This window comes from Pinus tabuliformis, chromosome 7 (assembly GCF_031772625.1).
Source record: "Pinus tabuliformis cultivar Carrire ecotype Pingquan chromosome 7, CPIR1, whole genome shotgun sequence".
Classification (NCBI taxonomy): domain Eukaryota; kingdom Viridiplantae; phylum Streptophyta; class Pinopsida; order Pinales; family Pinaceae; genus Pinus; species Pinus tabuliformis.
The window spans coordinates 953,995,051-954,021,465 of NC_142293.1; the positions used below are offsets into that span (position 1 = coordinate 953,995,051).

Here is a 26,415-nt window from a genome sequence, read left to right on the forward strand (position 1 = left end):
GATCATAAATGCCATAAGAATATAGAAACATTTTTAAAAGATGATAATTGAGGGCTTGCCTTCTGATTCAAAGAATTTGGTGTATTACATGTTCCATAAATTTACTAATGCTCTGATAATATTTTTTACACAATACCATCCAAGAATCTACCAGTTACAAAAAGCAAATCCTCTTTTCAATTCTTTCATGCCACTATGAAGATACCAGGATGATTCATTTGGTTCATATATGTCTATCAGAATCCATCCATCATCAGGTCTTGTCATGCTTAATCGGTCTTTAACACAGTTAAAACCTGCATCATCCTCGTATCAAATGAAAAAATGTGAACCCCGGACCTAAAGTGACAACTTGCTCTATTGTAGCCTGCAACCTCGCAATCACATGCTCATTATCTTGACTTGCATAGCAGATTTTGCTTACCAAGAATCGTCTGGAAACTGTCTGTACTTTCAGCACCTTTGTTGCATTGATTCTAGCCAAATGGGAAAGAAATCCTTCCCTGGAACAGGGAGAATTTAGGTAAAATAGATTTGTAAGTACAATCAAACCATGATAATCTACTAGGAGAGATTAAAAAGAGGAAAGAAAGTCTCTTTGTCTAGATAAGTAAAGACATGCTTTCAAACATTCGAAGGCCCAGATCGAGAGAAAAAAATTCCACCCTTTACAAAATTTTCTCTTTCTATACCCCTTAAATGGCTTTTTTGGACTTTCCGAACACTTGCCCAAGTCCCAATTTTACATTAATTTAGAGCTATGGGCCACTTATTACAAGTCTAAAATCATCTCCATTGTTGCTCACTTTTCCAAACTTCTATCACTTACTAACCCATTTCCTGTGTTTTGCCTTGCCTATGGCATTCCAAATCTTGAAAAATGGTAAGATAATTGTTTCAAATGACATTATTAACTAATTTGTCCAAGCATGCCACATATTACTCAAGAAAAAACCTTGTCGGAACAAACATTATAAGCATAGTTAAGGTACCATTCTTCAAAAAACAAACCAACTAAAAACACGAGATAATTTGTAAATTCAAACAAATCAGATAACAAAGAAAATAGGGAAACATTCTTAAAAACAATAAAAAAGATGAGCAAAAAATAACCAAAGATTAAAATACTAGATGATATGCACATTCAAAAGATCAAGAACCTACACATGTTCTACCATTCCTGTAAATGCACTTTGCACCCTAGACATTGATTCTTACATGTCAAAACTTATGCCTCTCTGTTTCAAATGTTAATTCCTGCAAAGCTATGTTGAAGGAAACGTGCCCCTTCCCCCCTTTTACCAGGCACATTATGGTATGGAAACTCAGGCATGCCTGAAATGCATTCAGGGGTGGTGAAATTTGTTTCATCAGTTTGAAACGCATTTCAGGAGCTGTATAGCAAGTTTCCAATATACATGTGGTTGGATGGATTAAATGAACTATACTCTTTACCAGATTCCCCAAGTATTACTGCACCTGCTAAAGCGTCTTCGCAAAGAAATATACCCCTACCTATGAATGATTGATCGACCATAGACTAGATATGAATTATGATCATAAATGCCATAAGAATATAGAAACATTTTTAAAAGATGATAATTGAGGGCTTGCCTTCTGATTCAAAGAATTTGGTGTATTACATGTTCCATAAATTTATTAATGCTCTGATAATATTTTTTACACAACACCATCCAAGAATCTACCAGTTACAAAAAGCAAATCCTCTTTTCAATTCTTTCATGCCACTATGAAGATACCAGGATGATTCATTTGGTTCCATATATCTCTATCAAAATCCATCCATCATCAGGTCTTGTCATGCTTAATCGGTCTTTAACACAGTTAAAACCTGCATCATCCTCGTATCAAATGAAAAAATGTGAACCCCGGACCTAAAGTGACAACTTGCTTTATTGTAGCCTGCAACCTCGCAATCACATGCTCATTATCTTGACTTGCATAGCAGATTTTGCTTACCAAGAATCATCTGGAAACTGTCTGTACTTTCAGCACCTTTGTTGCATTGATTCTAGCCAAATGGGAAAGAAATCCTTCCCTGGAACAGGGAGAATTTAGGTAAAATAGATTTGTAAGTACAATCAAACCAAGATAATCTACTAGGAGAGATTAAAAAGAGAAAAAAGAAAGTCACTTTGTTTAGATAAGTAAAGACATGCTTTCAAACATTCGAAGGCCCAGGTCGAGAGAAAAAATTCCACCCTTCTACAAAATTTTCTCTTTCTATACCCCTTAAATGGCTTTTTTGGACTTTCCGAACACTTGCCTAAGTCCCAATTTTACATTAATTTAGAGCTATGGGCCACATTAATTTAGAGCTATGGGCCACTTATTACAAGTCTAAAATCATCTCCATTGTTGCTCACTTTTCCAAACTTCTGTCACTTAATAACCCATTTCCTGTGTTTTGCCTTGCCTATGGCATTCCAAATCTTGAAAAATGGTAAGATAATTGTTTCAAATGACATTATTAACTAATTTTTCCAAGTATGCCACATATTACTCAAGAAAAAACCTTGTTGGAACAAACACTATAAGCATAGTTAAGGTACCATTCTTCAAAAAACAAACCAACCAAAAAACTAAATTTAAGACTAAAAACACGAGATAATTTGTAAATTCAAACAAATCAGATAACAAAGAAAATAGGGAAACATTCTTAAAAACAATAAAAAAAGATGAGCAAAAAATAACCAAAGACTAAAATACTAGATGATATGCACATTCAAAAGATCAAGAACCTGCACATGTTCTGCCATTCCTGTAAATTCACTTTGCACCCTATACATTGATTCTTACATGTCAAAACTTATGCCTCTGTGTTTCAAATGTTAATTCCTGCAACGCTATGTTGAAGGAAACGTGCCCCTTCCCCCCTTTTACCAGGCACATTATGGTATGGAAACTCAGGCATGCCTGAAATGCATTCAGGGGTGGTGAAATTTGTTTCATCAGTTTGAAACGCATTTCAGGAGCTGTATAGCAAGTTTCCAATATACATGTGGTTGGATGGATTAATGAACTATACTCTTTACCAGATTCCCCAAGTATTACTGCAGCTGCTAAAGCATCTTCACAAAGAAATATACCCCTACCTATGAATGATTGATCGACCATAGACTAGATATGAATTATGATCATAAATGCCATCAGAATATAGAAACATTTTTAAAAGATGATAATAGAGGGCTTGCCTTCTGATTCAAAGAATTTGGTGTATTACATGTTCCATAAATTTATTAATGCTCTGATAATATTTTTTACACAACACCATCCAAGAATCTACCAGTTACAAAAAGAAAATCCTCTTTTCAATTCTTTCATGCCACTATGAAGATACCAGGATGATTCATTTGGTTCCATATATGTCTATCAAAATCCATCCATCATCAGGTCTTGTCATGCTTAATCGGTCTTTAACACAGTTAAAACCTGCATCATCCTCGTATCAAATGAAAAAATGTGAACCCCGGACCTAAAGTGACAACTTGCTCTATTGTAGCCTGCAACCTCGCAATCACATGCTCATTATCTTGCCTTGCATAGCAGATTTTGCTTACCAAGAATCGTCTGGAAACTCTGTACTTTCAGCACCTTTGTTGCATTGATTCTAGCCAAATGGGAAAGAAATCCTTCCCTGGAACAGGGAGAATTTAGGTAAAATAGATTTGTAAGTACAATCAAACCATGATAATCTACTAGGAGAGATTAAAAAGAGAAAAAAGAAAGTCTCTTTGTCTAGATAAGTAAAGACATGCTTTCAAACATTCGAAGGCCCAGATTGAGAGAAAAAAATACCACCCTTCTACAAAATTTTCTCTTTCTATACCCCTTAAATGGCTTTTTTGGACTTTCCGAACACTTGCCTAAGTCCCAATTTTACATTAATTTAGAGCTATGGGCCACTTATTACAAGTCTAAAATCATCTCCATTGTTGCTCACTTTTCCAAACTTCTATCACTTAATAACCCATTTCCTGTGTTTTGCCTTGCCTATGGCATTCCAAATCTTGAAAAATGGTAAGATAATTGTTTCAAATGACATTATTAACTAACTTGTCCAAGCATGCCACATATTACTCAAGAAAAAACCTTGTTGGAACAAACACTATAAGCATAGTTAAGGTACCATTCTTCAAAAAACAAACCAACCAAAAAACTAAATTTAAGACTAAAAACACGAGATAATTTTTAAATTCAAACAAATCAGATAACAAAGAAAATAGGGAAACATTCTTAAAAACAATAAAAAAAGATGAGCAAAAAATAACCAAAGATTAAAATACTAGATGATATGCACATTCAAAAGATCAAGAACCTACACATGTTCTACCATTCCTGTAAATTCACTTTGCACCCTATACATTGATTCTTACATGTCAAAACTTATGCCTCTCTGTTTCAAATGTTAATTCCTGCAACACTATGTTGAAGGAGACGTGCCCCTTCCCCCCTTTTACCAGGCACATTATGGTATGGAAACTCAGGCATGCCTGAAATGCATTCAGGGGTGGTGAAATTTGTTTCATCAGTTTGAAACGCATTTCAGGGGCTGTATAGCAAGTATCCATGCTCATACAGCACATTTCAGGCCTCTTCTAGTGCCATGAAGGTATCATGGGTGATTGCAGTTATTCAGTTTTTTTGACAAGGCTAGTGATTAACAGTTAGTATTTTGAGTTAGAGCATTGTATTTCTTGTGGTCAATAAAATACAGATGCAGGATGGAGCGTTCAGATTTGTGTACTTGGTCTTCATATTTTCATTGTGGTGTTTGTAATTTACAACATTCAGAATTTACTGCTTTGATTAGTGTGTAGGTTTTGAGCTTCCTGAATAAGTTCAAATTCTGGGCACAGAATCTATACCATGATCTGAAATTTAAGATTTGTATTAAAACATGTACACTGAAATCTTCCAGGATACCCAGTATTGTGTGTATGGACTCTGGAGAGATCAGTTCACAATGACATGGAGCTGTCAATGGGTCTGAGTTAGTGTGATGCCTAAGTGTCTTCAATGATTGAAGAGATCCATCCAAACGATAGGTTATGGGGTGTGCTGCTCCACATTCTCCAATGATTGCAGAGTTGTTGTGTGCTCAAGAGAGGTGACCTCCACCTGGTATAGGTTGTAGGGTTTCTCTCTTGCTGCATTGAATATTGATGAACCTAGAAGTAGAATTGGTAATACACTACAAATCCACGTTCCAACTGCTGAATGTGTATCTTCTTCTATTTTCCATGATGAATATGAAGATGAGGATGATGACCATTAACCTTTAGGCTTTACTAGCTTCTATGTTCACTGTTCATAGTACACATACATAGAGCATTGTAGCCTTACGGCTCATATATAGACACTAATTTTGGATATATAGCCTCATTTACAAATAATAAACGCTATTTTTAGACTTTATTGCTTGCATTATGTTACATATATGATGTATCACTTGTCCATTTTATTTTATGTTTCTCATTTAAAATTTAAATGTTCTTGGGCCTTGGAACTTGTTCAATTATTCTTGAATCTGTATCTGTATTCTAAATTATAATGTTAAAAATTAAAATTTGAATGCTTTCTTTCAAATTTTGGGTATAATTTTGTTTGAAAACGCACTGGAAACGTGACCCCCGAAAAATTAGGAAATGGGGATACATGGTGTGCATATCCCCATTTCCTAATTTTTCAGGGGTCATGTTTCCAGTGCTTTCCCATCAAATACTTGTATCCATTTCCCCATACCATGCAGCTTAGCTGGAAGATCTCTCTTAATTCAGAAGTATTGTATCCTGGCATCAACCTGTAAAAGCAGCAATTGCTAATATTATTTGGACATCACTTCCAAAAACAGAGACATCAGTGTATATATATATATATATGTCCCCGTTTCCTAATTCTGGGGGATCATGATTCCAGCGCTCTCTCATTTTGGATATGCATATCCGTTTGCCCATACCATGCAACTTAGCTGCAAGGTCTTTCTTCTTAATTCAGTAGCATTGTTTTCTGGCATCAACCTGTTAAAGTAGCATTTGTTAAAAATATTATTTGGACATCACTCACAAAAAGAGAGGCATCACTCTACTACTATTAGAGTGGTAACACCTAATAAAAGTGTTGTTACGAGACCAAATGTTGGTGTCATACTAAATGTTAACCTGCTAAAGCAACATTTGTTATAAATATCGTTTAGACATCTCTTCCAAAAGCAGAGACGTCACTCTACTACTATTAGAGTGGTAAAACCTAATAGAAGTATTGTTAGGAGGCCAAATGTTGGTGTCGTACTAAATGTTAATGGGCCCCCATTAAATATAGGTTAGTTGAGGAGGTAGCTAAATAAATTGACATATAAAACAAGGTTATGGTGAAATACACAATGGACTTCTCCATTACTATAGCATATGGTCTTCATATATCTGTTTTTCTCATGATTATGGCCATGCATCTCTAAAAGCCAGCAGTAGCGCCAATAAGGATCATCGGGCCTGTGATCAAAGAACTGTATGTGACGGAGTTTGAAAGATTCAAGAGTAAAGGATATAGAATAGTTTCAAGTCTCAGAGAGAAAAGACAAGGGTATGATTATTTATTTTGATGAAATTGGAAGTTTAGAAACATTAAAAATGTTTTTAAAAGCAAAGGTATGCAAAGGCATATTATTAATAGAAATTAGTTGATGGCAGAAAAGGTGCACTGTGAAGCAATAGTGTATTCATCCAAACAGCAAATTTTCAAGTATCAAACAACGTATGCATATCCTCCTCGATGCAGCAACAGCAACTAAGAAATAAAATATTTCTAACAGAGATAATATGCAGCAACCGTCATATTTATTATTTGCAGACAGGCACTGGCAGATATTTTCTACATAAAGATACTCCGAGCAGCAAAACAACACCTCTCAGTATTTGGTGTTGACTTTCTAGTACATTCAACACAGAAGCTCTCAGTATTTGGTGTTGATTTTCTAGTGCATTCAAGACTAGTATAGTTTTTCAAAATCAATAACTACTTCCAATGATTCAATTAGTCTTCTTATAGCACTCCAATCATTAACCAACTATACATGGAAAACTTCAACCATTCACCTTTACCTATAGAGCAATAAAGATCACAGTAAACAGTAAACAAGAGACACCAGAATTAGGCTCACAGCCAGGGCAAAACCCACAAGGGGAAAACCCAACCAATCTTTCCTTCAGAAAGAGAATCCAGTTCATCAATAGTACATCGGAATATTCAAACAAGATTCCAAATCCGACCTCAACAAATACCAATTCAAATCAGTCAAAGGAGAGAGAATCTTGTCAATGCTGGTCAAAGTTAGTCTATAACAGAGGGACCAAATTTTGGCCTGATGTAGATGAACAGAGGGGCCGAAATTCGGTCCTGAAATTGCCTCCGAAAATCCAGTCAATGTACCAGTCAAACTTTTCATCAAAGCTTCAGTCAAAGCCTGCAAATCAACCCAAGTAAATGAGCCAGAACAGGGATGAAACTTAAGTCAAATAAAGTCAACATACCTTTGCAATTTTCAGCCTCTTTCAACAGTCAAAAGTTTGGTCAAAACAGAAGCAATCTCTCCAAGTCAACGCTGGTCAGACAGTGGAAAAGAAGCTGGTCAATGCAGACAGAAAAAGACTCCTTCGCACACGTGAATGTACCTCTGCAATTACCAGATCGATGTGTTGGATGAGAAGTGTGCCAAATTAATTCCAACGAACCTTTATTTATATGTGATTTTGGAGGTGACTTTTCGCACATGTTGGGTCGACTTGTCATTTTTAGGTCGACTCGGTCAAACATAAAAATTTGAAGTTTCTCTATTAATTTTCCAATGAAAATACTGACCATAGCTATCCATTTTTCAATACTCCCTCTTAGCTAGGGAAGTACATTCCATTTTCTCTCAAGATCAATCTCCCCGAACAATCCATAGGTCTCCTGGCCCATATAGCCTAAGGGAGAGATCACAAGTACAAGTCTCTCTCTCTATCAAGATCAATCTCCTCGACCAATCCATAGGTCTCCCGGCCCACAACATAAGGGAGAGATCATCAGTGTCATCATAAGGAAAGATAAATAGCATCTAACACATCCCAAAAGCCACAACCCCATGGTATTCAAATCAATGCCCTACTGACTAGTCGCATCAATCAATGAGGCCAAACCAAACATATGCACAGGATACATCTCCCTGACCAATCCATAGGTCTCTCGGCCCACATCCTAAGGGAAGAAACTCAAAATCAATCTCCCCGACCAATCCATAGGTCTCTTGGCCACTGCCTAAGTGAGAGATCACACAATCAAGGTCCCCAACCAAACTAGTCTCCCAGTAAAAACCTAAGGGATCACTTTATGCCTCAGAACCAAGCTCCCCGACCAAACTCACTAGCCTCCCAGTCAATTGACCTAAGGGAGTGACAATCTTCCCAACCAATCCATAGGTCCCCCGGCCGTAGCCTAAGGAATATTTTACATCATATGATGTTGTACAATCAGTGCTCCCTCTCCCTCAGAGAGGGGTACTCAACAAATCCAAGTTGCTCCCTGAAATATGCAAACTTCATCCAGGACAATGACCTCGTCAACACATCAACAACCTGCTCATCAATAGGGGCATACTCAAACCTCAGAACTCCCCTCTGGACAATATTTCAGATGTAATGATACTTGATCTCAATGTGCTTCAACCTGCCATCAAACATTGGGTTCTCAGAAAGCTTCACACAACTTTGATTATCACAATATATAATGGTCGATTCAAACACTTGGTCAAACAAATCAACGAACAATTTTCGAAGCTACACAACTTCACAACAGGCTGAACATGCAGCTATATACTCAGCTTCAGTACACAGAGCAACAACATTTTGCTTTCTACTATACCATGAAATCATAATGAAGCCCAAGCCAAGACAAAATCTAGAAGTGCTCTTCTTATCATCAAAGCTTCCAGCCCAATCAGTAATAGTAAATCCATGCAGTTGCCATTCTCTGTGAGAAGCATATCTCAAACCATATTCAACGGTACCACACAAGTATCTCAATATATGCTTCGCTGCAACGGAGTGCACATGTCAGGGCTCAACCAAGAATTGGCTCAACGTGTTGTCATAACAAATATCAGGCTTGGTGTTCACAAGTTAATTCAACGAACCAATCAATTTGCGATACATAAAGGGATAAATCAAATCAGAGTCACAGTCCCAAATCTTCTTCAAATTCATCACCATAGGAGTGTCCATGGACTTGTAGTCCATTATGCCAAATCTTTGAAGGATCATAATAGTGTATTTGCCTTGGCCAACAAAGATCCCATCAGGCTTTTGCCAAATTTCTAATCCCAAATAATAATGCATGAGACCAAGATCTTTCATTTTGAATTCATAAACCAGCTCCCTCTTACACTGAACAATTAGAACTTCAGCCCCTGTCAAAAACAAATCATCTACATACAGCAACAATATCAAGGGCTTGCCTTCAATAACTTTGAAGTACAAATCTGGATTAACATCACTCCTCTTGAAACCAAGACTCAACAAAGAGCCATCAATACGAGAGTGCCATGCACGAGGAGCCCTTGTCAGCCCATACAGGGCTTTCTTCAATTTTTAGACATGAGTTTCGATATCATGGACCTCAAAGCCTTGAGGTTGCTCAATATAGACTTCCACTTCAATGACTCCATTCATCAAAGTAGCCTTGACATCCATTTGATGCAATTTCGAACCTACAAGAGCAATGACAAATCTAATAGAAGCATACCTGGCAATGGGAGCGTTGAAATATGTAACTAGGTTTGGTCTTCATAAATGTATTTGAGATGTACTTATCAAAAGAATGAAGAAAATATTTTTATTATTATTATTATTATGACTTATTAAAGCATGGGTTTCATGCTTGGATCATCATGTTTTAGGTCAAAGTCCCCATTGAGGACTTCTGGGATTTATTCCGAGTCATTGTACATTAAAAGAGACCCTTCTTGGGCTTTCAAATGATGTAAAAAGAATCATTTCTTAGTCAAAAATGAATTTAGTCTCCTCCACACCAAATCAGCCTCAAAAAAATCAAGTCGGCCTCAAAACAAGCAATTCCACCTCCCTAGAAAGCTATAAATACAAGGCAGTTCGAGTTTATTTGGAGTATCTCATTCTCTCACATAGTTCGATTTCTAAAGCTAGAAGCTGGAAAAGTAAGAAGTTGAGAATGGGCTGGAAGAAGGGTTGGAAAGGAGTGTGAGTTCCTAGAGGAAGATAGAAGACCTCAAGATCAAAATTTTGGGACAACTCTCACTCAGTTCTGAGGTGTATCAAGGGAGATCGAAGTTCTCCAAGTTTGGTCGAAGCTGTTGATGTCGGGTCGAAGTTGTCGCTAATGTTGCTAGGTCGAAATTGCTTTGGAAGGATTATCGTTTGCAAGAAGCATTAAGGGTTGACTTGGTGTGGAGGAAGTCTTCATCTGGGTTTAGAGTCTTCAATTATCTCAAGAAACTAAGAAGGAAGAATGTTGACTAGGTTTTCCCCTAGATAGGGGTTTTGCCCTAGTTGTCTGCCTACATTTGTTGTCCTTGTGTTATTGTTTTGCTAATTGCTTGATGAACTAAAAGATAAAGGAAGAACATAAAGATAAAAGAACCACAAGTAATTATCTACCTAAGAAAATCTTTCTGCCTTTTTTATTTTCTAACATGGTATCAAAGCTAAGGTGAAGGAGAAAAAAGGCAATCTTAAGTATCTACTAGAAGGAATCTAAAGTATTGATCTAAATGATCATATAAGGAGCTCTTATAAGAGAAGAAGCGCACTATCTCCAAGGACAATGTCAAACACAATAGAGTGAGAACAAAATGGAATGAGCATCAAACTACAGATCTTGGAAGAAAAGGATTGACCTCGTTCTTGAAAAGAACGACGTCTTGGATGGGGTCAAAGGAAAGGTGAATAAACCTATTGAAGAATCCAGTGATGCAGACAAAGTGAAGTATAGAGAATTGGAGATATTGGCTATGACATTGATGGTAGAAAGCATAAAGGACAATCTTGTCCCATACATTTCCAATATAGACCATGCTCAAGAAATGTATGAAGCATTATCAAAATTATTCACTATCTAAAATATTGGTCAAGTAGCAAGCTTAAAGAATGAGTCAAGGACTACTAAGATGACAAATTATGATATTGTGGCTTCATTCTTTGTAAGGATATCAAGGATTAGAGATGAACTTCAAGCCATAGATGAAATTGTACTAAAGAAGAAGCTAGTAATCATTGCACTATTGGGATAATCAGCGACTTGGAGTTCTTTTGCTTCAGGTCTCAATATTTGGAAAGAAGCCCCTACCTTTTAACAATTGTGGAATGCTTGCACCCAAGAAAAAAATGAGAATTTCATTAGTATCCAACAACGAAGAAGAAAAGGTGTCAAATGCATACTCTGCTTCTCACAAGAAAGGACACTTGGGAATAAGTAAAACCTAGGGTTTACAACAAATCCTAGTGGAAGCTAGTCATGTTGTTGATTGAGTTGTGATTGTTTTGATTGTTGAATCTCATGTATGAAATCTAGGGTTTATATGAAATCGTAGTAGGAAGTCTAACATATGAATTCTGAAAGTTGTTAGATACATTATAGATCTATACTTGTTTGAATTGTTTCTAGGGTTTGCATTATGATATAGTAGGGTATGTCATACCTCTAGAAGAAACATTGAAACCCTAGATGTAATAGAAGTTGTTATGAAATGCTCAAAGTCTTCATGAAGTAGTCTAGAGTTTATGACAGAAACCCTAGCAAGAAGTTGAAGTGTAAAACTAAGTTTGAGCATTTTGATGTCTAAAGTTGAATGCTTTCATTATATGATTCTGATATGGTTAACTTCATGCTTCTATAGTTTTGGTTGTACTTACTCTCTAAGTTGTGCATGTACATAATCTTCAGGATGGTGAAAATGCTCGTAAAGTGAAGTTGATATGATAAGCATGATGACGAAAGTTAGGTAAATGATGATGGTCATGATAACTCTGATAAGAAAGATGGAAGCCATGAAAGATTCTCCAATGTCGTAGAAAAGAGGTAGAACTCCTGGATAAAATCTCCCTAAGTTAAGAGGGAGTTTGGATGAATGGAATCTCCCTAGTTAAGAGGGAGATCATATCATAGTCATGATGGACTCCTTGAAAGAAGTAATTGGAGAATGTATTTTCGAATGGTCGTTCCGAGAAGAAGCCGAATCTATTTGTAGAATATATTGTTGCAAGAAAAGTAGGAAAGGACGTTGTTTGGTTGAGGAATCTTCTGTTAAGATTCATTTGGAAAGTGTAAGTCCTAATGTGAAAAGTTGAGAAACAATATCATGTCAGAAAGACCCCGAAGGTTTGTATCTATTTATGTACATATGAAAGTTTGTTACTAATTGGGGTTGTGTTTGTATAGGTAAATCTCTCGAAGTTTGATAGCATGTTTTTACATGCTTAGTGTTGTCGATCAATTTGATTGGAGAGATTTGTTGTCGATCTGTTTGATCGGGAAGAATTTGTTACCGATCGGAGTACTTGAGAAGTTGATGCTTTGTGTGTGAGACATTGCCTGGGAGGACATCTGGTCGACACTTTGTGTTGATGTCTAGATCCCAAAGTAGGGAGTATGTCGTTGGTCATGGAACTCTGGCCTTGGATACACAACTAGATCCCTGGGTTGATGGTTAGTAAGTAAGCTTGATGGTAACTAGAGTCGCTGAAAGCTTTAGTCCATCTTACTCCCACCTGGATAGATTGCCCTGGTCAGGAATCTAGTCCATGGCATTCCAGTGCCTAAAATTCTTCACAGTTCATCTATTATGAGATCTTCCTTGTACTTCAGTCTTGTACTAATGAATACCTCCCTAGTTAAGAGGGAGTGTTGAAATATGTAACTAGATTCAGTCTTCATAAATGTATTTGAGATGTACTTATCAAAAGAATGAAGAAAATATTATTATTATTATTATTATGACTTATTAAAGCATGGGTTTCATACCTGGGTCATCATGTTGTAGGTCAAAGTCCCCATTGAGGCTTTCTAGGAATTATTTTGTGTCATTAGTCATTGTACATTAAAAGAGACCCTTCTTGGGATTTTGAATCATGTAAAAAGAATTATTTTTTAGTCAAAAATGAATTTAGTCTCCTCCACACCAAGTCGGCCTCAAGAAGATCAAGTCAACCTCAAGACAAGTAATTCGACCTCCCTGGAAGGCTATAAATAGAAGGCAGTTCGAATTCATTTGGAGTATCTCATTCTCTCTCACATAGTTCGAATTTTGAAGCCGAAAGCTGGAAAAGTACGAAGTTGAGAAAGGGTTGGAAGAAGGGTTGGAAAGGAGTGCGAGTTCTTGGAGGAAGATAGAAGACCTCAAGATCGAAATTTTGAGACAACTCTCACTCAGGTCTGAGGTGTATCAAGGGAGATCAAAGTTTTCCAAGTTCAGTCAAAGTTGTTGTTGCTACTGCTGTTCGGTCGACGCTGCTGCTGATGCTGCTAGGTTGAAATTGCTTTGGAAGGATTGTCATTTTCAAGAAGCATTGGGGGATGACTTGGTGTGGAGGAAGTCTTTGTCTGGGTCTAGAGTCTTGGATTATCTCAAGAAACTAAGAAGGAAGAATTGTTGAGTGGGTTTTCCCCCAGATAGGGGTTTTGCCCTCGCTGTCTGCCTACATTTGTTGTCCTTGTGTTATTATTTTGGTAATTGCTTGATGAACTAAAAGATAAAAGAAGAACATAAAGATAAAAGAATAACAAGTAATTATCTATCTAAGAAAATCTTTCTGCCATTCTGATTTTCTAACAGGGAGCAAACATGTCTTCATGATCCTCTCACTCTTTCTAGGAGAATCCTCGAGCAGCAAATGTTTCCTAATACTTTTCAACACTTCCATCAGCGGTATGCTTAATGTTGTAGATCCATTTTGAAGACACAACACAATTTCCTTCAGGCCTTGGCACAACTTCCCAAACATCGTTCTTCAATATAGATTGATATTCTTCAGTCATAGCATATTTCCAAACTTGTTCCTCAGTTGCTTCTTCATAGGTGGATGGCTCAGACTCAATGATCTTGCACATCATAGTTGCATAACCAAAATACTTATTTGGCTTCTGACTTTCCCTAAAGGTCCCACGAGGTGTAGCATGTCCTTTAGCTTCCTTCCAAGGTTTTTTCAAGCCAAGCAAGTCTCTTTCTAGTCTCACGTAAACTAATTCTTTGATATCCAATAAATTCATGATCATCAGATTCTTCACGAGGATCTAGTTCCATTGGTTCAGACTCTTTAGATTTCAATTCCACATTCTTTGGAGTAACTTGTATCTCTTCATTAGAGTCCAAGTGTGAACCTTTGGATTTCCAAAAGGTAGCATCCTCATCAAATATAACATTCCTGCATGTTTCAATAAAACATTGTCCTCGAACATAGAACCTAAAGGCCTTTGACTTCTCACTGTAGCCAACAAAAGTTCCTTTCTTCCAGAAGGTTCCAATTTAGTCCTCTTCTCCTTGGGAACATGAACATAAATAGGACAACCAAACATTCTTAAATGCTCAACATTTGGTCTCTCGCCTGTGAAGACTTCTTCGGGAGTCTTGTAGTCTAATGTTCGATGTGGGCATTTATTTTGAACATAAACAGTGGTTCGTGCAACTTCTCCCCAAAGAAACATCGAAAGTTCTTGATCATGAAGCATGGCCTTAGCAGCTTCCATAATGGTTTTATTCTTCCTTTCAACAATTCCATTTTGTTGAAGATAGTAGGGAACGATCAACTACCTCTTAATTCCAACATTCTTGCAGAAATCAATCAATTCCTTGGATACATATTCTCCACCATTGTGAGACCTTAAAGTCTTGATCCTTCTTCCTGTAACATTCTCAAACTGTGCTTTGAATTCATGAAGCTTCTCAAATACTTGATCCTTGGACTTTAAGAGGTAAATCCATGTTTTGCGAGAGTGATCATCAATGAAAGAAACATAATACAAGTTGCCACCCAAGGTCTTGTCAGACATAGGGCCACAAACATCAGTATGCACAACAAACCTGGATGAGAAGTGTGCCAAATGAATTCCAACAAACCTTTATTTATGTGATTTTGGAGGTGACTGTTCACATGTGGGGCTGACTTGTCCTTCTTAGGCTGACTTGGTCAAACATAAAAATTTGAAGTTTCTCCATTAATTCACCAACGAAAATATTGAGCATATCTACCTATTTTTCAACATTTGGCACAGAACATCAAACAAGGAACCACAACAGCAGCAGGATGATAAGAAATTAGGGCACATCACACCCCAGCAGGTCAAAGAGAACGATTGTAGATTCAAACTGATATGGCACATGTATTATGCCCTGTAGAAGGTCGTCATAAATCATTGACAGACGTGTCAGGGAAAGTAGAAATATGCAGGACCATTCCAACCAAAATGGGTCTACACAGGTCTCCAACCAAAATGCCAGAACAATGCATTCAGCAAAGTACTTGTGTCATTGGTAGAAGTTAAACCCATGGACATATTTGTGGGTTGTAGCAATGCACGAGCACCGAGAAGGGAATTGAACTTGAGACCAAATGCTTGTAGATATCCTTAACCAAAATGTCAAACCAAGCCATTCCAATGTACCCATGTCATCGGTAGAAATCCATACCATAGAGTTGTTTGTTATTGTTGACTGTGGTGATACATAGGCCCCACCGCGGGAACTGCGTGTAGCGGAGGTGCAGAAGGTGGGGGACATGGCAGGACTAAATTCCCTGTGGATATGGCTCCTTAACCAAATTACCAGAGCAGGGCATTCAACAAGATAGCCATGTAACTGGTAGAAATTCAACTAATGGAATTGTATGTGAACTCTGGAGTTGTAAGTTGTAACAATGCAGATGCATTGCAAGTGGGACCAAACTCAAAGACCAACTGCCTAACAATCAGTGTTTTAAAAAATAGTCGGTTCGGAACCGACTCGGCCGAGTTGGTCCGAGCCAGGCCTCAAAATTATGACTCGGCCAAGTATTCGGTTCCGAACCGGTTTTAATATTGCCTATTTGGTCTTTGGGGTCCATTCCCCTCTCCCAAACCCTATTTAACCCACTCAACCCCTCATTCTCTCACAGCCATCTCATGCATTTGAGTGAGAATTTCAGTGAGAGTTTGTGAGGAGTTGTTGAGTTTGTTTTTGGAGCAGCAATGAGGAGTCTTGGGCAAGCATTGTAGCTGGAGTGAGGAGCTTCTTGGGCAGCCATTTGGAGCAGCATTGAGGAGTTGGTTTCTTGGAGCAAGCTTGAGGAGGCAGTTTGTGCCTGGAGGTATTTTTTTCACTTGTAAAAATCTGTTTTTGCTTATTAAATTTTATGTGCAAATCTAGAAATCCTAAAGAGTGTTTTTTGTGAAATAAATGAACATTGAATCAATGTTTTTTTTTTTCATTTTCAGATTGTTTACTTTCATTTCCAAGTCAAAAAATGGCACCTAGAGTGAAAGATGTTGCTTGGGCATATGTTGAAATGGTTGAAAGTCAAATGCATTGCAAATTTTGCCATAGGAAAATTAAGGAAGGTCTTGGGGGCATTAATAGGCTAAAACAACACTTGGCGGGGATTAGAGGCCAAATTACTCCATGTACCTCACCAGAAATTGGGGAGATTAGGAAGGATTTGTTAGCTAGCTTTGAGAAGTTTAAAGAAGATGAGGCTAGGCAAAAAGAGTAGAGACTGAAATTGGGAGGAAGAGAAATATACAAAAAATGATGGCTACCAACCCCCATTTTGATTTTGAGGGTTTTTCCTCTATCCTTTGTACTGATGCATCCAACCACTTCCGATATGTTCCTCCCTCTTTTGAGTCTATTCAAGAAAAGGGAAAGGGAGGAATGAAAAAGGGTGATATGAATATCAATAATTATTTCACTCCCTCCTCTCCATCAGATGCACATGGTCCTCAAGCTAGTAGAAGTCAAATGCAACCCACTTTAGATGACCATTGGAAGAAAGAATTGAGGGAGACTGCTTGTGATTACATAGCTAGATGGTGGTATGATGCTGATATCCCCTTCAATGCTTCCCGTTCACCATATTATGAGCCTATGTTTGATGCCATACATGTTGCTGGAAAAGGCTTCAAAGGCCCTACTATGCATGAGCTAAGGGGGTATCGTTTGCAGAAAGAAATTTTATCCATTAATGACTATTTGAAAGATTTCAAGGACTCATGGGCAAGAACAGGATGTACCATCATGTCAAATGGATGGACTGATCAAAGAAACCGTACCATCATAAACTTTCTTATCTTCTGCCCACAGGGAACCATGTTTTTAAAATCAATTGATGCATCTGATAAGGTAAAAGATGGGCAATTGTTGTTTCAGCTATTGGATGAGGTTGTTGAGGAGGTGGAGGTGGCTAATGTTGTTCAAGTCATCACAAATAATGCCTCTAACTATGTTCTTGTTGGTAAACTGTTAGAGGAAAAACACAAGGCCATCTTTTGGACCCCATGTGTTGCACATTGCATAGACCTCATGCTTGAGGATATTGGAAAATTAGATTGGGTCAAAAACACTATAGATCATGCCAAAAGCATAACAAAATTTATCTACAATCATTCATGGATTTTGAGCCTCATGAGGAAACACACTGGGGGCAAAGATATTATTAGGCCTGCCATCACTAGATTTGCTACTCATTTTTTGACATTGCAATCTATGCTTTCACAACATAGAAACTTGCAAAAGATGTTTTCCAGTGAAGAATGGAATCTAAGCCAGTGGTCTCACAAACTGGAAGGCAAAGAATTGAAAAAGAAAGTTAATGAAGAAATATTTTGGAGAAAGGCAGTAGAGATTGTGAAGCTTGCTGAGCCACTGGTTAAGGTGTTGTGGTTGGTGGAGATCAAAGCATAATGTTGGTGAGACAAATGATTTATAAACACCATCATCATGGTCTCTCAAGGTACATACCCCACTCGGGGGTTCACAAAGTATGTCCTTCCTTGGACTATTCGTATCTTGTATAGCTAGTCCTCAAAGAATATCGGTCCTCAACTTACTCTTATCTTGGATGCCCTACCTCATCCTCAAAGAGTATCGAATGCTAGATGCTTACCAAATCCTTCATTTTGTCTTCCCAACTGAAGACAAGAATCATGTGCCTATCTCTCCCTCTCAACCAAAGAGGATATATCAACCAAACCAAGCTTGTCTCTCAAATACACAAGCTTCTTATTAGGAAGATATTTGGTCAATATGTCAGCTACCCACTCATCAATGGAGACATATTGTAGCTGCAGCTGCAGTACACCATCTTTTACTAGCTTTCGAATGTAGTGATACTTGTTGTTGATATGCTTTGTCTTTCCATGAAACATTGGGTCTTCAAACAATTGTATACAACTGGTGTTATCACAATGTATCACTGTACGATCCATTGGTTCTTCAAATAAGTCAGACAATAGCTTCCTTAACTAGAAAGCTTCTCTGCTTACTTCACACGCTGCAATATACTCAGCTTCGGCACTACTCAAAGCAACTGTATCTTGCTTTTTGCTCATCCATGAGATCATGGAGGATCCCAAACTGAAACATCCTCTTGTAGTGCTTCTTCCATTCTTCTCACTGCCTCCCCAGTTGGAATTTGTATATCCAATCAAGTGGACATCATTCCTCCTATCATATTTTAGGCAGTAGTGGATTGTTCCTTGCAGATATCTCAGTATATGTTTTGCTACTATCCAATGATCATGCTTCAGCTCCACTTGGAATTGACTGAGAATATTTACTACAAAACATGTCTCATCGAGTATTCACCATGTAAATCAGCGAGCCAATCAATTGTCTATACTTGGTAGGATCCACAAGGCTCGAGTAGGAACACCGTAGTCTTTTCAAGTTTGTGATCTTCAAGGTCTTCATTGGTTTGCAATCCGTCATGTCAAAATTCTTCAACATCTTGATCACATAATTTCCTTTACCTAGATAGACAACATCAAGTCCTTGCTAGACTTCCAGTGCCAAATAGTAGTGCATCAGCCCTAGATGTTTCATGTCAAATTTTGTTGCTAGTTGCTTCTTACATTCATAAATTCGACCTTCTTCACCTGTCAAGAGAGGATCATCAACATACAGAAGAATGATTACCAGCTCTCCCTTTACAACCTTAATATAAAGGTTCGGATCAGCAGAACTCTTTATGAAGCCTAATCTCTGTAGGTATGCATCCATCCTAGCATACCATGCCCTTGTTGCTTGCTTGAGGCCATATAATGCCTTCTTCAATCTACAAACATATCCCTTCCTATCTTTAACTTCAAATCCCAACAGTTGCTCTATATAGACTTCCTCATCAATTGTGCCATTCAGGAATCCAATCTTGACATTCATTTGGTGGATGTTCCATCCCATCGATGTTGCCACGGAGACCAACGAACAAATAGTTGTATACCTTGCTATTGAGCAAATGTTTCTTCAGAGTCAATGCCTTTTTGTTGAGAGAAGCCCCTAGCCACAAATCTCAACTTATATTTATCAATACTTCCATCTGTTGCATGTTTGATCTTGTAGAGCCACTTGGAAGTTACCACATATTTGTCTTCAGACCTAGGAATAATCTCCCAAACTCCATTCTTCATTATTGACTGATACTCTACATTCATGGCATCCTTCCATTCTTGGTGATTGACAGCTTCTTCAAAAGTGGATGGCTCTACTTCTATTAGTTTTGTCATGTAAGTTGCATACCCAAAATACCATTTAGGCTTCTTGCTTTCCTTGAATGTGCCTTGAGCTGCTCCATGACCTTCTGCATCTAGTAGTGTAGACTTCAACCAATTAGGTCTCTTTCTAGTTTCGGGGATTACCACAGGTTGTATAGGTTCACAGGGACCTTCATCTTCATGAATTGATTCTTCTTCTTCCATAGTAACTTATTCTTCGAATACCGGAAGTTCTTCATCATTAGAGTCCATAAGGAGATTTTTGTATTTCTTGAATGCAATACTTTCGTCAAATATCACATCTCGACTAACTTCTATTCGATGTCCTTCCTTTATGTAGATCCTATAGGCCTTAGAAGAGTTATTGTAGCCAACAAATGTTCCCTTCATGCCTGATGGATCCAACTTCTTTCTCTTGTCCTTAGGTATATGAATATAGACAGGACAACCAAAAATTCGGAGATGATCCACGCTTGGTTTCTTCCCAGTGAACACTTCTTCAAGAGTCTTGTTATCTAGTGACCTATGGGAACTTCGATTTTGTATGTATACAGCTATCTTCGTAGCTTCACCGCACAAAAATTTAATTTCGGTAAATCTTGATCATGTAGCATAGCTTTTACACTTTCTTCAATGGATCGATTCTTTTGTTCTGCAACTCCATTTTGTTCAGGATTATATGGGACTATCAACTCCCTCTTAATCCCAGACTCCTTACAAAAGGCTATGATTTCCTTGGATGTGTATTCTCCTCCATTATCAAATCTTAATATCTTGATTCTTCTTTCTATAAGGTTCTCTACTTCAACTTTGAATTCTTGAAATTTGGTAAATACTTCATCCTTGGATTTCATTAAGTAAACCCAAGTTTTCCTTGAATGGTCATCTATAAATGTGACATAATATAGATGACCTCCAAGTGATTTAGGAGTCATAGGACCACAGACATCAGAATGAATAAGATCCAAGATTTATTTTGACCTTGAAGCACTGCTTCCAAATGGTCTCTTTGTGTTCTAACTTCTTACCCAATGCACATCCTTTGCATATTCCTTAGTGATCTTCTTTCACTTCGGGGATTCCATCTACTATTGAGTTTAGGGATGGAAGGATTTTGAAATGGAGATGATCGAATCTTCTATGCCAAAGTTCACATGCGCTGATTTCAATGTAACTAAAGCTCGAGCAAGAGGAGTTAGCAACCTGTAAAGTCTACATTGACGAATCCCAATCATCCTAGCATTTTTTATACTTGAGCTTTTACCCCATACTACAACTTTTCCATCAATGAAAGCCACTCTATCACCTTTATCTTTTAGACTTGAAATGGAAGGTAAATTCTTATGCAAACCTAGAACAAATAGGATGTTGTTGAGAAGAATATTTCCTCCATTTTCTAGCTCTAGCGAGGTTGATCCAATTCCTCTCGCAGGCTAGCTCTTATTATCACCAAGCTCTACGGAGTAAGAAGACTTTCCTTTTGACAATGTTTTTAGTTGCTTGTGATGACCGGTCATGTGCTTTGATGTTCCACTATCGATCACCCAAATGCTCTCATCTTGAAATGTGTCAGTGAGTACTAAGAAGACTCCTTCGTCCTTTGTCTTGGTCACTTACATCTTTGGAGTAAATAGGAGATTCCATACTTCTTTGATGTCCTTCTTGAGATGATTTGCTACCTTTGAACAATTCTTTAGAAACTCCTTCAATGTACTAGAGATATTCATAATGCCCTTAGCCAACCATAGCTTTGATACCATATTGAGAAATATATAGGGCAATGATTAAAGTTAAATCTTTTCTTGATAACTACTTGTGATATCTTTTTACTTATTCTTACTTATTAGCTTTTTTACTTATTATTATGTTTGTACATCATCAAACAACTACCAAAACAAGAAGAACAAGAACACAGAATATAGGCTGCAAGCCAGGCCAAAACCTCTCCACTTGAGAGGAAAACCCGTAAATCTCTTCTCTTGTAGATTCTTCAATTGACGAATTCCAAGACCTTTAGATCAAGATCAATACCCTCCAAGACCAAGTCCAACCCTTCTGAATGATGTGCTTCCTTTGTCCAAGTAAAACCCAATCAAATCTCTTCCAGTAGCACAACTTCGACCCCCACTTGTAGAATTTCGGTCTCTACTGTAGATCTGAAATTCTCGACCCTCCCTACAGCGGTTGTTGCCACACATGTGAGCTTATTTTGGCCTCCCAAGGCTTCTTCAAACCTTCGCTTACCTTTCTCTTCCTTCTAGAGCTTGAGGATGACTTATTGTGACCTTCGCTGACCTTCTTTCTCTTCCCTATTCAAGATCGAACCTGCAAAAGAAAAACCCTAGACCAGTGACAGAAACCCCAGCCTTCCTTTGCACGTGTGAGAGAGAAATAACCCAAAGACAAGTTTTCTTCGTCCTCTTCCTTCTTTGCTACCTTCTTCTTCTTCCTCCTTCGCTTGAATGAGTGAGTGATGACTATGTTCCAAGGAGGTTGAGTTTCCTCCTTTATATAGGATTCTCAAGGTGGACATAGCTCCTTAAACTACGTCGACTTGCCAGCTGCTAGGCCAACTTGATCTTGAAGGGTTATTTTGACACTTTTAAAGACAAAAAAAAAAGAAATTCTTTACAAGTTACAATGTGCTCGATGGGGTCTTCAACTTATGACAATGACACCTTTGACTTCTTGACCTAAGACAAACCCTAGAGGTACTCAATGGGTTCTTGACCTATAAAATAAAAGACCTTGAGCATGAAACCCATGCTCCAAAAATAATAAATAAATAAATTTCTTTCATTCTACAATATACAAGAATCAAAAGTACATTTCATATTTATGAAGACCGAACCTAGTTACACATTTTTCAACAAAATTTCAGTCTGCAATCACCTCGGAAAATTTCAGCCCTTTACCACAGAAATCAAACTTTCACGCATTCAACTTTCACACGTTCGAGCTACAAAAGTCAAAGATCGGTTAACAAGGGAATATTCTTTCTAATTTTTACAAGGCTTCTCTCTCCTTTGACCCGGCTTCTCCTACTCCTTCGCTTGCTTCAAATTTACCTCTAGTTGGTCGAATGAATGAGCTCCAAGTAGGTCAAACTTTTCTCTTATAATCCTTTGACAAAAATAAAACAAGTATAACAAATACATCAATGATAAATTCACATTATGAAGACCAAACCTAGTTACAACTTCAACACCATCTACACACCTAAGTATGAAGATTGAAAGGTTCAAAACAATAAACTGAGCTAGATGCTATATACTATGAATCTATCATATGTGACATATAAAGCAGTGAAAAAGCAGAAGCAATTATTCAAATATATATGATTCCATCTACTATCCTTCTTCCTTGAGGCAACATGACTCCTATGTGTGGGCCTCCATGTGGTGGTAGTAGAGTTGGAGCAAGAAGAAACTATGTATATGAAAATGTATGTGGAACTTAAGATAAAGCCCCCAGTGTTGGAGTTAAGTCCTAGACATAGAGACCATGGTAGTGGCATCTCAACATGAACATCATCATCCATAAGAAGATTCACCAATTGCTCTAAAACCAATAACCCATACTCCAAATTATCTTCCTCTAAATTGTTATCCCAAGTCTTCACGTTTTTATCCATCTTCGCCTCCTCACATTAATAGAAAAACAATTTCAAGTTGTAATGAACATAAACCAAGCTCTCTGACCAGTTTACATTCACCCTGTTTCTTTTGATGCAAGGGATGAAACTGTAGGTGCTCCAACACCTCTCTACAAAAGAAGATCCACCACCTGTGAAAGCATTCGTGTTGCCAACGTTGTAACTATGCGAGTAGCACATCCATGCATGTTCCACCACGCGAGAGAACTCATATTCCCGCAATCTCTAATCGCATGGTTGGTCCCAAAGGCACCATTGCTAAGGATGTAGTGGTCCAATTGTCTTCATATCGGATCACACTCCTCATCAAGGGCAAATTTATCTAATGCTTTCATATAGCCAACTCAAACCTATAGATCTTTGGTGTGGATTTTTATTGGACCCACCACCAAACATCGATAATGAACACCATGATACATAATCATATTTAGGTATAAGCACATATGATAAGAAATGTAGTTGAATATTTGGCATTTCCCACCATTTTTCCACCTCTACACAAAAATGATTATACAAGTTAAGATCTCTATGCTAAATAATCCCTGTAATCTACCCTAGCATGTTATTTCCATTTGCTCATACACCTCCCCAGTGATTGGTCAATATGAATCTACAAACTTAACCATGAGATAAATTGGCTCAGTGAATTGCAAACAATATCGAACCACTAACCAGCAATCACTGGCAAGAGCAGTCTCCTTCACTACATTAGCACCATATCTATCTATGCTAAATTCATCATATGCATCACTCATCACCATAGCACCCAAAGCTTGTCTCACCTTCAATGAGTGCTTGACGGTGAGGAAATAGCTAGAAAATCTAGAATTTGTAATCTTAAATAGTTGCAACCTAAAGCGAGTGCAATAAAACTAATTCACCCTTGTATGTCAAGTGACAAATTAGATGAGTTGCTTCCCTCTCTTGTGCAAGTCATTAATCCGTCCACATTCTTTATGTTTTACAATATCATGCATCTAAAAGTTCAAGGTGTGCACAAAACACCCCAACCAAAAAAATGTGCAGATGAACCCACCCCATGATTTTACCTACTTTCTTACAATTTGTTGCATTATCAATGATTACCTAATACATTAGAACAATTAGCATCATATAAAGTTTTCAATACGAGCTTTGAAATGTTTTGAGTGGATGCAATGGTTGAAGAGACATGCACTACAAGAAACACTACACTATAGTAGAAACACCAAGAACGTTTATCAAATATTGGTTTGTAACATTTGTCCACTGATTAAATACAATGGATACCCCAAAATGTTAGGCATAACTACTCATAGTTACTCCTAGTTAGTTGGTAATTTCTAGTAGTTTCTAGTAGAGTCTAAATTTAGGAACAATTAGTCATGCATTGATGAAGAATCTTTCTAAAGGATTCTCCATGATCATTTTAGAAGATTCTCCGTGATCTTTTTGGCTTTATTTAATCGTGTAGTTTCTAGTCGAGTCTAAATATAGGAACAATTAGTCATGCATATATGAATTTGTGAACTAAAATTAGCATAGCCATAGTTAGCGTTCTAAAGAATCTTTCTAGAGGATTCTCCATGATCATTCTAGAAGATTCTCCGTGAGCTTTTTGGCTTTATTTAATCGTGTAGTTTCTAGTAGAGTCTAAATTTAGGAACAATATGTCATGCATATATGAAGTTGTGAACCAAAATTAGCATAGCCATAGTTAGCATTCTAAAGCATCTTTCTAAAGGATTCTCCGTGATCATTCTAGAAGATTCTCCATGAGATTTTTGGCTTTATTTAATTGTGTATCCTCAAGCAATTCAATAAATTTGAGTGACAAATTTGCAGCTCTATTATGTTCTATTCTGTATTATTATGTGGTAATATTGTGTGTGTTTAACTATTGTAGCAATCTAGTTTCCTCTTTCGTCCATCAGAGTGGTATCAGAGCCAGTATGCCAAAGTAATCAAAGTTGAAATAGAACCAGTGTTGTGACCATCAGTTGTCACCAATCGAGAGTGGCACAACCTGTCAAAAAAGTCGTTGCCATGAGTTGCTCTACCACCCAAGTCGCCCTGAAAAAGATGCTAGCTAGCACTATTAAGGGAAGCATTGTTGGGCACCAGCCCTAGCCACTGCAATTGCCTAGTCAAGTGGAGTTTGCTCGAGCCACCGATTTGGGTTTTTTCGTTCTTTAGTAAATATCCAAACCCTCGAAGGTCAAGTTCGCAAAGTTTTTTGTTTTATAAGATATTCAAGTTATATATTTCACTACTTTGTTGTTCGTGTTCACATGAAATGCAATTTGTCTAGAAGATTTTCATTGGGAGAGAAGTTTTTTCTTCAATTCAAAGCCTTTTTCCACTTTCACCTATGAGTGGTTCATTAAGAATTAAGTATTTTGTTAATGTGTCTAAAGGAATTTTTTTGGAGATATTTTTAAAGGTGTTTTCTAATTAGTGTATAAAACTAAAAATAAAAAAAAAGGTTGATTAAAAAAGGGGAAAAGGTGAAAAAAGAAGTTAAAGAGTTATAGAGAGATTAAGAAGAGGGGTATTGATCTTATTTTATTAAGAAGAGGTCTTTTAAGTTAAAGAGAGATATGGCATTCAGCGAGAGTCCTTCCCAACTACCAATTCCAGTTCTAATAGGAAAAAAAACAATGATGTTTGGGCCATATAGATGAAGACTTTGTTGCATTCCCAAGATGTTTGGGATCTTGTAGTCCATGGTAATACAAAACCAACTAATGAGGTAGTTGAACAAAGTTTGGCGAACGCACAAAAAGATAAACTCAGAAACAATAGAAAGAAGGATGCAAAAGCACTTGTTTCCATCCAACATGGTGTGGATGAGACTATATTTCCAAAAATATCAATAACAAAGTTCTCCAAAGACTCTTAGATATTAATTACCAGGGCATTACAAAGGTGAAAACAATTAAGTTGCAGATGCTAAGAATGAATTTTGAGAATTTGAAGATAAAAGATTCTGAGTCCGTAGATCGATACATGAC

At 37.4% G+C, this 26,415-nt stretch overlaps 1 protein-coding gene across 5 annotated transcripts in view; it reads right to left on the minus strand.

Moving 5' to 3' along the window:
* Positions 1–226: 226 nt before the first annotated feature.
* LOC149250794 (heat stress transcription factor A-1-like) overlaps positions 227–26,415 on the minus strand; it is a 46,325-nt gene continuing 20,136 nt past the window's right edge. Inside the window, exons 3-4 of one of the 5 annotated variants that reach the window (XM_089459231.1) lie at positions 425–503; positions 227–296 (exon numbers count right to left, since the gene is read on the minus strand). In XM_089459231.1, coding sequence (XP_089315357.1) covers positions 270–296; positions 425–503 — 106 coding nt within the window. In that variant the 3' untranslated portion in view covers positions 227–269. Of the gene's footprint in view, positions 504–1,765; positions 2,060–3,231; positions 3,659–26,415 lie in introns of those variants that run through there. The other 4 variants (XM_089459233.1, XM_089459229.1, XM_089459232.1 and 1 more) reach the window with 4 other exon arrangements.